Genomic DNA, 18,175 nt, shown 5'->3' with positions numbered 1-18,175 from the left:
GCCGCTGCAGCAGCAGGAAAAAAAATCCGCAGGAACATTCGAACAACCGAGAGACGTTATGCCACAGCCGCTGGGTCGAAACGACCCGTTTCTGTCACCGCTGTAAAGAAGAGTCCTGAATCCTCTGATTTGAGGGGAAAAAAATCTTCATATGATTAATATTATTAATCCTGATGCATCCTAAAACAACCTAAAACAAAAAATTCATAAAGCACTGCTAAACATTTCCATGAGTCAGTCCTGAATCATAAGTCATCTGAGTGTACACACACACACACACACACACACACACACACACACACACACACACACACACACTTACTTCAGAGGCATTGCCTTAGGTGAAAAAGGTAATAAATTCTGCCAAATCGTGGCAATTTGCCAACTTTTACGGTTTATTTAGTAACAAAAACACATTTATACGGCATTTATAGCTAATTTCTCTTAAGTCTGATTGGTCAGAATGTATTGAATGATTTTCACAACATATCATTATCACTAAACAAGTCACAAATCACACTAATACCTTATCATTTCTGTAGTAACGAGTTACATGTAAACATTCTGTTTGGCCAGCGCTTAGAGTAGACAAAATTTAATAATGAAATTGTTATTTAACAAAGAAAAATAAATAACTTGTGTTGATGGAATTGAGTCCCCAGTGCCAGAGCTTTGTAACGGTAATTGTTCATAAATAATGAGGTGATTGTATATCGTATCCATTTTATTGAGTATCAGAAAAAAAAAATTTTATAATGACAATTTTTTAGGCTACACGTAATGTTCAAAAAACGTCTCAATTTTTTTATTTCTTTCAATTCTGATGGTCCAAAAAGTACAAATTGATTTTCTAGAAGGTTGCAACAAATAAATAATATGCTACTATGTAACAAAGAAAAATGAATAATAGTTAATTTTAAATTTTTTATTTATTTAATTTTTATTTTATTACTTTTTATTTTAAAAGTATAAACGTTCACTGTGGATTTAATTTATGGAATGAGTCTCCAGTGTCAGCACATTGGAAAGGGAATCGTTCACAGTTTTGTTTTGTTTTTCCCCTTTTTGACGTTTACCTGACAGGATTGATTCTGATATTAAGCAAAATCCTGCAAAAAGTTATGCTTTTGTGAAGTTTATTGAAAATGTTAGCCCGTGTTAGCGTAACAGGGTAGGAAACAAAAGCTGTCAAAAAATAGGAATGCGAAAGTTGAGAAGAATAAAAAGAAACTTGTGGTGAAAAAGTCAGGAAGACGTTTCAGGTTGAGGCAAGAGAAAGTCATTAATCACCATGTGGACGTCATCCCAAACCCCACGGGAGCTTTAACTATACCGCTTTACCACAGTCAGCGTTCTTTCAGGAGAAAAAAAAACATAATATTCACACACACACACACACACACACACACACACACACAGAGTGAAGCAGGGTCCCACAGCGGGTTGCATTGCCCCTGAAAACAAATCATGTACAGCAGTTCACTGCTCCAGTCATGTCCACTCACCCTCTGGAGACTCCTCCTGAACATATGTTCCTGTCAGGTACCGGTGCACAAGGGCAGACTTCCCGCTGGACAGGTTACCCACAATGCCCTGCAACATAATACACAATATAGGTCAAAAAAAAACAACAACAACAAAACAGTGCATTCAAATGAGACAATATTTTAGACACAGTAACATTGGAAAATAGGCAGAACATCATGAATAATCATCGTGGCTGAGAAACTGTGAAAGAAAAAAAAACTGTGTCATGTCTCGGATCACCGTGTTTGGGTTTTTTTAATTTTTATTTTTTATTTATTTTTTTAACACACATCCCCAGTGCCCCTTCACTCCCCCTTCAGCTCAGCTCAGTCTCTTCAGAAAGAAAAAGATGGTGGGAGAAAAACCCCTGATTAAAAATCCATAACGGTTTCATTTATTAAGTGGATACAATTTTGTCACCAGTTAAGGCAATGCTGTGCTTTGCTTTGCTCTGTATGTAATGCTAACGATGCTAAGTAGCAAACAGTGGACAGATTCCAGCCTAAAAATTTATGAGGGCTGATTAGAAAAGATAAACCTAGACATAAAACTGTATGAAACTAAAATTACACAAGTTTACAGTGTTGTCAGTGGAGGTTTTCTTGCGAATGTCAAAGTGAGAAAATGCTAAAATGAAGCTAAAATGCTAACACTGTCAGCTAGCCCCTGTCTCAGCTGTTACAGACTTGTGATCATCTTGTTTTTAGCTCTGAAAGGGGACACCAGATGGCCAGAGAAATGTCTGGATCGACTCCTGAGGTAATTTATTCTTTCTTAATGCAGTACAAAAAACTTTTCTCGGCTAGATCTAAATAACACGACTGCACCTAACCTAATCTTGATATCTCTTTAAATCAAACTAGTTTTAATATCTTTAATAAGATTTATTTTGACATATAGAACACGATTAAAAAAAATATAATGGTAATGTGGCTAAGGGGGGAAAAAAAAAGTCAGTCTTTTTATAAGCACCCATTAACATCCCTTCAAAGCTCCGTGGCTCGTCGTCGTAGCAAGGAGAGCACTTCTATAGCGCGATAAGATGCTAAAGTCATTCCCGACGTTAATCTCTAAACATGATAAATCGGCTCCTCCTGAGGAGAGACGCTAATCTTAGAGCTAGCTAGCTGAAGCAGAATTTATTTAAGATGCTGGTTGTTTAGAGAGAGCTTTACAAATCCTTATTATTCTGCAGTGCCTAATGATGACAATACTAATCCCCATGAAGGCTCAACTTCAGCCAAACTTTAGTCTACGTTTATGGCATTTGGCAGACGCCCATATCCAGGGCAACTTACATTTATCTCAATTATACAGCTGAGCAATTGAGGGTTAAGGGAAGAGAATCCTTTACCTTGTAAGGAACTGTGTGTTCATACATATAAACACACACACACACACACACAAACATGGCCTGACTGGTTTCGCTAACATGCTAATAATCTTTTAGTGGTACATAAGCGCCTAGTTTATTCATTATTTATACGAGGTATGTTCTCTCTCTCTTTCTCAATCTCGATCTCTCTGTGTATGGTTCCTTCTAAAAAGCCTAAACATAAGGTTTACAGCATTATTTCCAGAGAAAGAACAAAGAGAACACCGCTCCTCTTGTCTCTGGGCCGCAAGTGGGTGATTAATCCGAGTTTGAGCTTAATTAAGAGGAAGAGAAAACTGCTCGATTCTTAACGAGGCTTAAGGAGCTGCGATCCTTCATAGCGATCTCAGAACAAACGCGTTCCTGATTGGGTGAATCGATCCTCAAGGCTTCTCACCATGGCTTTGTTGTTGTTAAGCATTTCTGCAAGGCTGGTCCTGATAAAGCAGATATGAATATAAGATATGAATGAAGGTGTTTTTCTATTAGATAACAAGGCAAAAGTTTTAAATGGAACAAAAAAACATCGTTTTGTCTTAGCAGAGATGCCTCATGTATCACATTGCATAAAAAGCCAAAAATGAAACAGTAACATACTACTAAACCATAAATATTGGCACCCCAGTTAAAGGGAAAACGAACACCCTACAGCGTTCTGATTCAAATATTTTATAAAAGACAAAACAGACCTGCTAAATTTGAACCCTGACACATTAGTGTGCGAGAGAAAAAGCTCGAAGCGCTCTAATGACTGACGAAGATGAACGGCTTTCAGAAACTGTCAACCGTGAAACCTGAAAGTGCCACTCAGTGTCAGCAGCACATCTGCCTTGCTGCGCCTCAGCGCCAGCCGTGCACTACGAGCGTCAGAGTTAAAGCTGCGTAATTTCATCTACAAATCCTTTTGTTCATCCTACATCCTACTAACCTACAAAGAATCGACTCATCACACCCTCGGAGATTCTCCAGAGCTTGACTCAGTTCATTTTTTTAAATACTTGTTAAGTGCAATCAGTTTTTTCTTCAACAGCAAACGGATGAGTCTCACAGATGAAATTCCTTTTCATGATGATCACATTTTAAATCATACCTGTGCGTGAACTTACCACTTTGAGCTCTGGAACTGATCTACTCAATGTCCACTCCTGACTGTTCACAAAGGAATCTGTAGAACAAAACAAAACAAGAAACAAACAAAGTTAATATTGCAATATAAAAATCTTTAATACTATGACTAGCATGTGTCCAAACGCACTTTTGTGTATTTGTTTTCATTTTTGCGTTACTAACATCAAGCACAGTATCCCACTGACCAGAATGGAAAAAATAAAAAGACACTCAAAACTGAATGAATTATAAGCTACAAATTCATTCATTCTCAGGCGTCATCGAGCATTGAGACAGGATACACCCTGGACGGAGTGCAAACCCATCGCAGGGCACACACACTCTCTCATTTCACTCACACACTCACACACTACGGACAATTTTCCAGAGATGCCAATCAACCTACCATGCATGTCTTTGGACCGGGGGAGGAAACCGGAGTACCCGGAGGAAACCCCCGAGGCACTGGGAGAACATGCAAACTCCACACACACAAGGTGGAGGCGGGAATCGAACCCCCAACGCTGGAGATGTGAGGCGAACGTGCTAACCACTGAGCCACCATGCCCCCCTTATAAGCTACAAATAAATAAATAAATAAATAAATACAGTTTGAATATAGTGTGATAAACACACACACACACATTTTATATATATATATATATATATATATATATATATATATATATATATATATATATATATATATATATATATATATATATACACACACACACGCACACACACACAGTATTTATTTATAGCTGCTGTAATATTGCTTTCATATTGTGTTAAGTTATCAATAGGTCTAAAATAAAAAGCAGAAGCTGTAGGGCGATGAGTCCAAACATGTCCAGCCCTCACCCTCACTTTGCTATAGTCTCTCCGCAGCATTGCAGCTACTCTAAACTGAGCACAAATGCCTCTGTAAACTGATCCCTCAAAAAAAAAAAAAAAAAAAAACAGTGTTTAGAGAAAACATCACTGTTCAGGTAGAGGGTTCAGACAGTGTGTCTCCGTAGAGCAGGTGGGAAAGCCACATGGCCCACACACACACTCACATGCAGAAGCTTTTCTACGACAGCAGCCTACACACAGCGCTTCACGGCACTCATAGTAATTGCCACCGGTTTGTTTTTCCCTAATCTTCACTGTAATGTTATTTCCATTATGGCTCCTCCAGTGATGTGACAAGAGGCTGAATCAGCCTCGACTGTCGCTCTGATTGCAGCCTACCCATGCTACTGAAGAGAGGTGCTTCATGATAAATGGATAAATACACAGTTTAAAAAACAAAAAAACAAAAAAAAACCACGAGTAGATTTGAGGGATATGGTAAAAATTTTGTGAAACAAAAATTATCCCAAAGGATTCTAACAGCACATGATTAGGACAAAGCTAATGCATCGAACGACAAGAGACATTGTTTTTATCACGTTAGCGCTACTCATACAAGCCTTACAGTACATCTGTTCAGGAAATACTGGTAGCAAAAGACTTTCTGCTTTTCAGGTTGTTTAGAGTTTATATGAGGACCAAAAAAAAAAAGGGATTCATATTTAATCCGCACTCTTTATTTCAATCACACAATGCTTCTCAAAGGTACAGCCTAAGTGGTCGATAGCCTCTTAGCTAGCATTGTTAACCTCAGGTAGGTGAAGCACCGTCGCAATTACAGTTCTTAGAATTGCGGCTAAGCCTGATGACAATACGATATTAGTGTCATAACAACAGTGACAATACACTTTTCTGTGTATCCTGACCCCATTTTCTAACATTTTTCTTCTAACGTTTTAGTAATTATTTCGACCTGACGGGTTGTACTGAATCTTTCCGTTTATCTTTCTTCCTTTCGGTTATAAACTTTGTTCTTCTATGAAACATGCCATTGGTAATTCTTATCCAAAGTGTCTTATTAAACCGAACCCGGGGCTGTCGTATCATGAGCTGTTTTCTAGATGATTAGCACATTCCAAAACACATGTTAGGGAAAACACAGCGCTCCAGGTTATCCGAGGTGAGTAGCGAAGTAAAGATGACTCAACACGTATCGCATAACCATAACTTTAGACACCGTATTTTATATTATCTTTTGCAGAAACGCCACTGCGTATTCATCCTCTTGATCGATCATTCAATTAGCCAATAGTGTGGCAGGAAAGCTCTAAACAAACAAATACAGGCAAAAGAACTTCAGCTAATGTTTACATGAAACGTCAGAATCACTCGGTGATCTCGGTGTCTTTGTCCGCGACAAGGTTGTTGATATTTTCAGGATCTTCTGATCTGTTGGAAGGTGGGAAAAACCTTCCTGATAAGTAGGAAGAGAATAAACAGACGTGATGAGGAGACACATTGACGTTTATGGAAGACTGTCACCACAGCAGAAGACCAAACATCAGATTCCAGAGCCTACAGGAAACAGGGCCTACAGTAGGCTCGGACTCGGACAACTTGGACTCCAAGCAGTACTTAGTGGACTTAAAGTACCCGATGATTCACAGAGGTTACTAAGTAACCAGTCTCATCTCAATACAACTTGAATTTTCTTCTACGAGTTACAGAGTTCTTTATCTTCTGACATTCTTGCTCGGTCTAGACATAAATATGCAGGAAAAGCTTGCCTTTGGTGCCAGACCAAATAATTCCAGTCTACCTTTAGCACACCTGGTTAATTATTAATCTCAAGCTGAATCTGAAGCAAAGTGCTTAATGGGAACTCAAAGAGGAAAACAAGCAGCATGTTGACGTGGATAAAACGTCACTGCCGTCTATCATCACCAGGAGTTTAGCTCCACCTCGGTATGTATTGTTCAGGGGGTTACGTCACTGCAGGTTTAATAATGAGTCCATGCTGAATCAGGGCCATGTCATGATTCCACAAGCACTTATCTCTCTCTCTCACACACACAAACACACACACAAACACACACACACGCACGCACACACGCACGCACGCACACACACACGCACACAACCAGCTCAACCAATGATTTCTGAATTTGAATAAATGACAATAAACTTCAGAGAAACTGAAGAGTATCTGACATCATGAAGAATGTTCCATCCTTCACTTTTCTTCTCCAGTTCACCAATAGAAGTGAGAAAAAAAGACAGCATTGGAAGAACACAAACAGTTGGGAAAACCAAAATAATCAGATGATATCTGAGCGTTCTTCAAAACAAGATATCCAGCACACAAAAATTAAAGTTCAAGGAACTTGGCAAAGTTTTTTGTTGGTAATTCCCATGGTATATACCCCATACAGTAGAGTTCTGGGTGGTCTCCACGTTGATCTATTTAACCATGCCCCCACTACCTTCTCCTTTACACTATATAGCCACGCCCACCATTTGCTTATCGGGCCACCACTAGCTTCCGCTCGATGCTAGATACCCAAAGCCACTATTGAAGACAAGAGTCAAGACGGGTTCAATAACAGGAAGCAGATAAGGAGGTGGTGGGTTTAGAAACGTTGACATTAGTGGAGAAGGTTAGAAGATGAAGCTCCAGATGTGGACTTCAGTTACATCATCATTACTCTACGCATCATTATTTCCTTTTAAACGAACTTGATCTGAAATCAACCCAAGTGATCGAAAGTTTCGTATTAGTGGGGAAAGTATTAGTCCTGAAGATGTTGCTTCAACACTGTAAACTCCGAGACGTCGCGTATCGACAGTCACCCAAGTGTTCTCTCTTTTGAACCGAGAAGCTCTGCAGGAGTGACTCAGCTAGTGTTATTCATGATGCCGCAGTCATCCGCAGGTCAAGATGTAGAAATCGCTGCACTTTGTAAGCACTTTGCCACTGTTTTTTATTCTCAAGCTCAAGAGGCTTGCCTTATCCTGTGTTGTTTTTTGTTTTATCCAGAAGGTGACGTGGTAACCAGCAATGCAAACATAAAGCATGGCTCATCTGTCAAGAGAAAGGTGGAGCACCAAAGATAGTGTTCTTACTTTGGGTGGTGCCTACACACTGGATATCTTGAGATGACTAAAAAAAAAAAGGAACAATAGCCTAATGTTTAAAAACAACATCAACCAAAGTGCAAAATGAGGCATGAGCAAAGTAAAGCATGACAAACCACATACTGTACAGCGCCACCTTTATGTGATACAATTTGGATGTCAATCATTCGTTGTGCTTAGAGAGGATTTAAGCTTCTGTTGTCTGATCATGTATGAAGCAAAATGGCTCAAAGCTAAAGAGAAGACCTTAAATCATTCATTCATTCATTCATTTTCTACCGAACTTCTCAGGCGTCATCGGGCATCGAGGCAGGATACACCCTGGACGGAGTGCCAACCCATCACAGGGCACACACACTCTCATTCACTCACACACACACACACACACACACAATTTTCCAGAGATGCCAATCAACCTACCATGCATGTCTTTGGACCGGGGGAGGAAACCGGAGTACCCGGAGGAAACCCCCGAGGCACGGGGAGAACATGCAAACTCCACACACACAAGACGGAGGTGGGAATCGAACCCCCAACCCTGGAGGTGTGAGGCGAACGTGCTAACCACTTGGAATCATCAACTAGCATAGTAATATCTTCAATACCACCAATTATTCTTGTGCACTAATAGCCAGCAGCCACAATACAAATTTAGACACTTTTTTTTTTTGTTCTTGTCTTATTGTTTGCCAAGAAGCTACTTTTTTTTTTCTTCAAAAATCTCACTGATGTTAGAAATGGGCAGGAAATATGACTGGCTGCATCATCAGCAATGCTGCAGCATTTCCAGATTACTTTAGTCTGGAGCCTCTCCAGGTTCTTCTCTACGTTCTGCCCTCGAGCAGATAATCCTGTGGTGAAATATAGAAAAGTACAAAACCGTGTATAATCTGCCGTTTTGATCTTCTTTCTTTTTCCCTAGATTTGTTAGGAAACTGGCACGTCGTCAACCGCATAAATCTGTCTGATAGAAAAAAAAATTGATGAAACCCATTAGCGTGTAGCTTAGAGATGTATTCGCTCAGCTTAAATTCAGTGAGCAGGAAACAGGGACTTTTTGACTAGAAGAAGTCTCAAGCAAAACACAAATCTTTGTACTTTATTACTGTACCACTCACCTCTGGTCTGGAGTCTATCAGTGAAAGATTTAATGGCCATAAAGCAGACACACATTATTAAAGACTTTCAATGCAAGAAATAGTGTTTGGAAGAGATATGAGATACCGCAAAACCCTTGTACTGTTATCTTAAATGCAGTAAGTAAAGAGAAGCCTTGAATCTTTAGAAGAAATTATTACATAACCATGCATCTTTCGTGTAGGTCGTATACGGAGTCCCTCAGTTACATTGCTGAATAAGAAAGTTAATATCCATTGGGGTGTGTTGTTATGGGAAAATAATCAACGACCGTGCGTCAAAAACATTCATTCATTCATTTTCTACCGTTTATCCGAACTTCTCAGGTCACGGGGAGCCTGTGCCTATCTCAGGCGTCATCGGGCATCGAGGCAGGATACACCCTGGACGGAGTGCCAACCCATCACAGGGCACACACACACTCTCATTCACTCACACACACACACACACACACACTACGGACAATTTTCCAGAGATGCCAATCAACCTACCATGCATGTCTTTGGACCGGGGGAGGAAACCGGAGTACCCGGAGGAAACCCCCGAGGCACGGGGAGAACATGCAAACTCCACACACACAAGGCGGAGGTGGGAATCGAACCCTCAACCCTGGAGGTGTGAGGCGAACGTGCTAACCACTAAGCCACCGTGCCCTCCCGCGTCAAAAACACATAATACAAACCAAAACTATAACACAAATACAAATTACTGCATTGGTCAAGGACAGTTGCAGGGTCCTGAACTCATAAGAACATTGGATCTAGAGGCTTGATCTTTGACCGATGCTACGGTCTGGTCCTGAAAGTAAAATGTGATCCTTGTGGGTAAAGTCCCCGTGTATGTTTTTTTTTTAACTCTAGATACAGCAACATATTATTATATTAGCTTAGGAGTGAATTAATATACACCTCACAGCCAGAACAACCATCAGAGCTGCTGTTATAGAAAATGATTCAACACCTTCCAACCAATCAGAATCGAGAATATCGTATCCTGGATTATGAAGATGTTCAGACACTCAGTCTTTGGTAGACAACTCCTCCCAACAACTTCTGTGTTGTTTTCTTCTTCCCCAGACAAAAAAACCTGAGGCCTCTGCACTTCGCCAGAGACTTCTCCAAATCCATTATCAGGCTTCTCGTCAATCAGCAAGGCAGGTCAGGACAGGCGCATGAGGCCCAGCCTTTAAAGTGAACACACCTTAGCTTAGCGCTGATTGCCTGCTTGGTACATTCTCAAGCCAGGGCAAAATCTCAGGAGTTAGAATTCTCTCTATAGTGATGGCAAGCAAAATAAAATCACAAAGCAGGAATAGTAAATACTAGGACGGAACGGGATTCGGGCTAAAGGAAATAACGCTGTAAAACGACAATCGTTTTTGTGGTAAACAGCATTTATGTGGAATTTGGAACACAACCAGTTAAACAAGACTCAAGGATCTCAGTAATGTTTACACACTTATCTCAGCATTGCTGCACTGATTCAACATGCCTTTTCTAGCTGAGGCGGAGTATCGATATAAACGTGGTGTATTTTTAGGAGGGAGAATATGGTTTTTGTCTGCCGCTGCGTGTGTATTTTGGAACGTATTCATGACAACGTGACTCATGTTGATAACATACACGATTCACGGCCTGCCGCCTATAACACACCAAACACCTTCTACACGGGATGAAAATATAGCTGTTTTCACAAAGATGCAAAAACACCTCATTTAGTTCACATTAATTCTCATAAATAGCAATTTTGTGTTCGGGTTATAAAGTAGGTTATTGTGCAAACGTTGTCTCAAAGCTAACAAAGCTTAAAAATTAATCTCATCTTTGTAAAAGGTTGTCTAATAGAATTATTATAGATTCTGTCTGGATAATTTTCAGAGATTTCTAAATACAAAAATCGGATGACGGCTCAGTTTGTGTAAAACTATTGTAAGGAATCATCACTAGGGCTTTGGGAATAGGGCAGTTTTCTGTACTAACCATAGAAAAGAAGGAACTGATTGAAGGTCAGTTTATCAGCTAATCCTGATGTCGATCCATTCTCTATGTGCTATTCCTTAATCAGCGATGAAGCTATGCATTTTTTATCCTCGTTAAATTTGTACACGGTTTCAAATTTAGGAAAATCGCAATGCAAACCCACTTAGAGAAATCTTTTCTACTTACAATAGTGAATAATACATCTAACCCTTCAAGCCAAACAATACGGCTTACTTAATTTCCCCTGAATATTTCAGGCTTATTCGATGTTATAAGGGATTTTGCTCTTCAAGGATGTGGAACGGAGTGGGTTGGATGGCTGCAGAGCATTCACAGACACACACACAACTTACCTCGACCTTTGCTGAAATCAATGCCCTTTAATGTCTCTATGGTAACTGACTGTGGGCTTTTATTCCAGGCTGGGGGATCACTGCCAGGTAGTTGGCTTTCAGCACAGGCCTCAGATTTGTTGCCTTTTCTCTTGAAGCGCCTAGTGAAGAGTTGCCAAAAATTTGGCTCTAAAGACGTCGGTTTGGGGGGCTTGGTGAGTTTAGGTGGGGCTAAGGGGACCTCGATAACTGAGACTTTCCCTCTGGTTTGGAACTCGATTAACTTCTTGCCTCTCTGGTCCTCATTGTCTCCTTCATAAGCAGAAGACAATGTCCTGCCAGTCAGATAAGAGAATGGCTGGTTGGACCGCGACACATCTTCTTTCGCACTTGCTGTCCATGTTCTTTCTCGTACAGAATTGTGCTCTGGTTGATTACAATTCCGCTTGAGCCTAAGGCTTAGGCTCCTTCGCAAAGAGCTAAATCGTTTCTTTGGCTTCTCTGGTTTGCTGCTTGTAGGTCCTGGCATGGACGTCACCTCTTTATCCTGAGCCGGACGGCCAAAGAGCCTCCATCGAAAACCAGAGCGTGGCAGGCTTGCGGCATCACTGGAAGTGCGATTAGCCAGTTCATCTTGTGATTTACTAAAGTTCTCCTTAAGTTCTAAAACGGTCATGCTGACAGGCCGAGGTCTTCCGGTTGTTTGTAGGGGTCGGCGCTGTAGGACCTCCTGTTGCGGGTATGTGGGTAACCGAAAAGACGGAGGCATGTCTTGCTTGAGGCCATCGATTGCTCTCCTACATCTATGCTGTTGAAGCTGGTCACGTTTTCCCGTTTTAGCTGAGGAGGAATTAGTTACTAGCACACTGCTCGACTGAGAGGCAGACAGCATGCACACACTGTGAGGTCTCTCTGACCTTCGTTCATGACCCACTGTCGTAATTCGTTGTTTCTGAGGTTCGTCCAGGGAGCCATACATGCTCACAGTTTTCCTGCTGTTGCCAACGTGTCGCACCCCAAGGGTAGACCTTCGCAGGACCACCACAGGGCATTCTGCTGCAGCCTCTTCATTACAGTACTCCTTCTCAGGTATGCAGCCCACAGAAGATGCAGTGTTAAGGTTCTTAATCCATGGTGTTCCCTTGATTAAGGCTGGATCAAAATCTGCTATAGAGATCCTAAGCTTAGAACAGTCCTGCAAAAGTGAAGGAAACCGGTCTGTCCTCATTCCTGGCTCTTCCAACCTCCTCCCACTTTTTCCCAGCCCACCCGTGCCGCTCAGGTGACACCACCTGCTGAGTCCCAACTCGGCTGTCCTCCTCCTCTGCCGCAGGCTGCGTCTCTGTTCCTCCCTCTTCTGCTTCTCCTGCTTTCCGTCTACTAGCTTTGCCTCTCCTCTCTCGCTTGGCCTATCGTATTTTGCCTCCCTACTCTCCGCCTCCAAACGTCTCATTCAAAAAAGGCCAAGACAAGGTAAACAATTTTTCCTGCTTGAAACGTCTTTAATTCTCATGGAATTAACCCTGTAGGTGACTGCTTGGGGTCTAACAGACGGTAAAGTCTGCACAGCTCTACAAGTTCAGTCTCGCAATACCTTTCTCTCTTGCCCTAACACAAATCTGTCCATGGCTGCTCTGAGACTTTCACCTCTAGGCCACATTCCAAACACAGCCATAATCCCTCACATCTGACACGTGAGAAAAGGACACAAAAAGGGGGGGCATTCAAACAAGCTTCAGCATGAAACCACCAACACCTCCAACAACTCACTAAATGCCACCGATTTAAATACACCGCGGATCCTAAAAACAAGCTAATTGGAAGGGTGGGGTTATAAATATGCTAGTAGTAAAATGTAAAAAGCTGCACCTTCTTCTATTAGTTATGCTGGCACTGCGAGCAAAGCACATTCCTTCATTTTCAAGCTCATGACATGAAGACAATGCTGAATTCTGGGTGCTTTTTGATAACCATGTGACCAATTTTAAAGAAGAAATGACATGCTCTCGACCGCAAGTGATGTCAGAGACCGGAAACCTTTCCGAACAGTGTAGTGACGTGACATACGTCTGAACAGTGTAGAATAAAATATACGGATAGGCAATAAAGCAACGACCCCTGGTTAACTCCTCCCATCCAACACTACACCTACATGCTCACATCCATTATAAAGTGTGTGTGTGTGTGGGGGGGCTGACTTCTTGTCCCAGGATTGCAATAGATATAAATGAACATTTGGACAATAATAGGCTGTGTAGGTGATTTGTCATTTTAAGAATTTGTAATGACAAGACCACCTGCGTGCAGACGAGGTGGGTCAGACGAACGACTTTGCTTTGGGATCAAGACAGAGATGTCTTGATGTATGGGAATTAAGTGAGAACGACTTTGTAGAAAGCGAATATAATAATTAGTACAATAATATAGGATAATAACCAATGTATCATACAAGACTTTTGAGATAAGATTTATGGGATCATAGCAGAGAACCTTCAAGCTTATTACCATCACTAACAGCAATTATGTTCAACCAACTTGTTATACAAATCCAACCAATCAGACACCAGTATTTTTCCTCTATATACCAGAATCAATTTCATTTCCAAAGCAGTTGAGGACAGCACCCTCTAGTGGTTTAAAAGAGTACTGTCCGTAGCCATTTCCAAACCTTACGCCGTTCGGAACAGAAAGCCAAAAACAAGCAAGACAAATGATGACATTGTGCAACCAAAGATATCGAGACACACAGTACATTCAAAAACTAATGCATTGCGGTGCCAACCAGAAGCGATCACAAGCTGGCAGAGGAAAAGCGAAGAGGAGACTGGCTCAAAGATCCCCACAATCTGTGGCGTAATCCATCTTACTCCAGTATGACAGAATGCCCACCATCTGACAGGCTTGAAGCTAGGAACTAATTCATAATCAACAAATTCTCCACATTACCTTTATGTCCTATACGGAGACTGGTGGGTAAACACAAAGCATACCTTCAGCTCATTACCTTCCCTTCATTAGCACAATCTGTACATAACCTTAATATCGTACCACGATTATACGGATCTAAATGTTCAGGCGTAAACACTAGTCTTTGGTCTTCATGCCCACACAGTCAACATGAATTAGAGGGCTGCATTGGGATTGGGCTCCCGCCGGACCCAACTCTCGCAGGAGAGGGCGGTTTCACCTTTGCCCCGGGCAAGAGTGGGCGGTCAGAAAATTTTGTGGGAGATCCGGGGGACCCGGTGGGATTTGCCGTGTATCCTAATAATAAGAATGGAGTCAACACATGATGTTGAGAAGAAGATTAGTATTAGCATTAGTATTAATTTATCTTATTTAAATGCAATCATGTTTAATTCTGTTATTCTGGACATTCGCCTGAACTAATAATTAGTCTGATCATTTGTATACAATCAAAATTTTCACAAGCTCTCGAGAAAAAATCCGCGGGAGTGGACACAAACATCGCGGGTGCGGGCGGGAGTGGAACACGCAGCTTGCGGGCGCGGGCGGTCCTGGTCAGAAATTCAGCAGGAGCGGGCGGGTGCGGGTTTATAAAAACAGTCCCGCGCAGGGCTCCAACATGAATGCTTGTTGCTTTTCATATCTTTAACATTAAATTAAACCATTACCGTAAGACCGATATGCTTGGACCAAGGTGTTAAACATGTCTGGACAGGTCCTGCTTAATGTACACTGAAAAAAAACGGAAGCTTAAGCTGCTACTAAACGTGAATAAATACGCAAATAATCTCTGAAGGGTTCGCGTGTTTCGTCTGAACGTGTTTCATCGATCATTTTTGATTCTACATGTGGCCATTATAAACTGTTTACGACAGCAACTCTGACCAGATTGTCGTTTTATATTCTCGTGCTTGTTCGAAAAACGTTACTGAGACGATAAACGGTTTAAGGAACTCTGGGTGTAGCATTTGGACAGTTTGGACTGATGTATCGATGTAAAAGGCAACGATTATTATTGTAAATGCACTTATAACCGATGAGTGAATGTTATTCATATTCATATTCATGAGTGATCCTTAAATATCGAAGTGTTGCCTTAAGGATTGAGATCTTGTATCGTGAGGAAGCCTGAGGTTTACACCCCTAATAAATCATTTAGGTTTTCTGTAAAGAAATGCTTATTTTGCATTCTCTAGTCTCCAGTGTCATAGACAATGTCAGACCAACCACAAGGCTCACATTCTAGTCTTTCAGGACCAAGATCGAAGACAATGGTTTGTCTCTATTCCTGTATGTTTGTTTATTCTAGAAGTTTCTGAGGTCACCAAGAAGAGGAAGGGTTTGAACTTTTGAACCCACTAAATAATCCTGCACCAACAAGCTCATCGAATGATGATTACCTGCGTCTATGAATCCGGGATTGGACTCGTATTTCGGTGCGTCTTCACCGGGAATCAGACGACGTTCCTCGTTGTACGGCGTGTCCTTGGGTTGCCGTCGACTGCCGAAACAATGCATCCTGACCTCACTATTCTTCTGCAGGTGTGAGCGAAAACGCCATCAATCCTACTGAGCGCATCCTAACAGCTTGTGGACCTGTGCCAAGCTTCCAGCTGAACGAATCCACAGGTGGCCCATTTCCCCAGAGACCAAGTGACTTCAAGATGAAGACAAGCACATCTATCAGCACGAGCGTAAGAGTGGGAGGGATGAAGACAACAATAACAATGATTCAGGTGCCAACGCTTTGAAGATATTTCCTCACTGACGATTCCCTACTCAGGAGTGGTTCGGACTCTCAAGGACCCTCTCTTTACATATTACCAGATTAGAAGCAGAAAGGAAAAACTAAGACGGTGTCTCGTGCTTACAGATTTGAAGATTACTCAAGCAGAAACCAGTGTGAAACTGGTTCTACGTGTCTAAGCATGCTTGCAATGCTGCTTAGGCACCAAACATGAAAGTACAACGATTGTTTCACGCAGACGGGCATATGGGCGATTTGCAAAACAGGAGATCTTTTGTGCGGACACGTAGCAGAAGGTTCTAATGCTAATACGGTAGCAAAGATAAAGCGATACGTAAAGCGTTTAATCATTTATTTTTCAATTCTTAATCATTTCAAACTGCCACCAAACTGCAACCTCTAATGATTATCAGACACGTATTAGGATTATGTATATATATATATTTATTATTACATTCCCTGTGTTTAGAAACGCCTTCGGCAACATAAACGTAAATCGCTTTTAGCGTAACCTTCCAAACGCGACCGAGTTAATTACTACCGCCTTGTTGAAAATAGCTGGAAATAAGAACAATTATGATTCACCCGCCTCATTGCCTTTTCATTAAAAACACCGGCGCCGCCTGGGCCGCCTGTCACCATACGAACGCAAAACGACGACGCCGCGTTCTGGCCTCCGGAGAAATAAAACGCGCAAACACGCATTTTTTTCCCACCTGTTTTAATTACAGAGGCTGACAGAAAGGCATTTCTTTTAAACCCCCACAAACCCGCCCGACATTCTTCCTCAGCTCTCCTCGGGGAACGTGTTTGTGTTTCAGGAACCGGCGGTTCAATTGGCCCAGCAAATCTAATTAAAATCGTTTTGTAGAGAAACTCATTAAGGTCAGATATTTAAAGCCGCTTTTCCTTAAAGCCACTCCTTTAAGGAAAAAAAAAGACAGAGACAGATGGAGGTCAGAGGCAATGTCATTCGTTCTTCTCTTTTATGAAGCGGCTGCTGTGTGCAATAATATTTCATTAGGACGTGAAAGACGAGATGTGATAATGGATTAGAAAGTCATAATCCTTTAACTGATGAGCGCTCGCTGCTTTAGGACATGTTTTGAACACACAGGGTGCCACATGTGTGATACCACCAGGGGGCAGTCACATGACTTAGAGAAATCCACGCTGTCAGAGGCTGACCATTAAAATCTTTGGGTAAAAGTGTTTCGGCTAATTAATAAATAATTGTAAGCATGCCGTAGCACGCAGGTAACGTTAGTCCTCTACTGGTACCTTCTTCATCTCCAACAGCTTTCACAGAGCCAACTTTTCTTCTATCCATCAATGCTTTAATTATTTGCCCATTTTGCAAATGCATATTTTTATTTTATTTTCACTGTTGGTTTCATTACACACACACACACACACACACACACAGCTATTTCATTACAAACCCTATTTATTTATCCCTTATCTGCAGCGTAGAGCTTTCAGTTCTGTAATTTCATTCTATTCACTCCACAATGTTCATTCTCTCGATGTACAAATGTTTAACATCGTCTCCCTCGATCACCGAGTGGACGGACACTTTCATTTTAGACCTTAGACATTGGACACATGCCAATAATGCAATTCATAGGAAATGAGCAGATTATAATAATTCAAAATATCCAAATGTCACCATGACATGAAAGTGTAATATATATATGAGGGGGGGGCAGAGAGAGAGAGAGAGAGAAACAGAGAGAGAGAGAGAGAGAGAGAGAGAGAGAGAAACAGACAGAGAGAGAGAGAGCGAGAAAGACAGAGACAGACAGAGAGCGAGACACAGAGAGAGAAAGAGACAGATAGAGAGAGACAAAGACAGAGAGAGACAGAGAGACAGAGAGCGAGAGAGACAGAGACAAAGAGAGAGAGAGAGAGACAGAGAGAGAGACAGAGAGAAAGAGAGACAGAGAGAGAGACAGAGAGAGAGAGAGACAGAGAGAGAGACACAGAGAGAGAGAGAGAGAGAGAGAGAGAGACAGAGAGAGACAAAGACAGA

General features: G+C 41.5%; 1 protein-coding gene across 3 annotated transcripts in view; it reads right to left on the bottom strand.

Moving 5' to 3' along the window:
- agap3 (ArfGAP with GTPase domain, ankyrin repeat and PH domain 3) overlaps positions 1-18,175 on the bottom strand; it is a 129,733-nt gene that overhangs the window by 65,532 nt on the left and 46,026 nt on the right. Inside the window, exons 1-3 of one of the 3 annotated variants that reach the window (XM_027171590.2) lie at positions 15,797-16,167; positions 4,009-4,067; positions 1,506-1,593 (exon numbers count right to left, since the gene is read on the bottom strand). In XM_027171590.2, the coding sequence (XP_027027391.1) occupies positions 1,506-1,593; positions 4,009-4,067; positions 15,797-15,914 (265 nt within the window). In that variant the 5' untranslated portion in view covers positions 15,915-16,167. Of the gene's footprint in view, positions 1-1,505; positions 1,594-4,008; positions 4,068-11,450; positions 13,413-15,796; positions 16,168-18,175 lie in introns of those variants that run through there. The other 2 variants (XM_027171586.2, XM_027171589.2) reach the window with 2 other exon arrangements.

This window comes from Tachysurus fulvidraco, chromosome 3, assembly GCF_022655615.1.
Source record: "Tachysurus fulvidraco isolate hzauxx_2018 chromosome 3, HZAU_PFXX_2.0, whole genome shotgun sequence".
Classification (NCBI taxonomy): Eukaryota; Metazoa; Chordata; class Actinopteri; order Siluriformes; family Bagridae; genus Tachysurus; species Tachysurus fulvidraco.
This window is presented reverse-complemented; position numbering and strand designations above follow the sequence as displayed.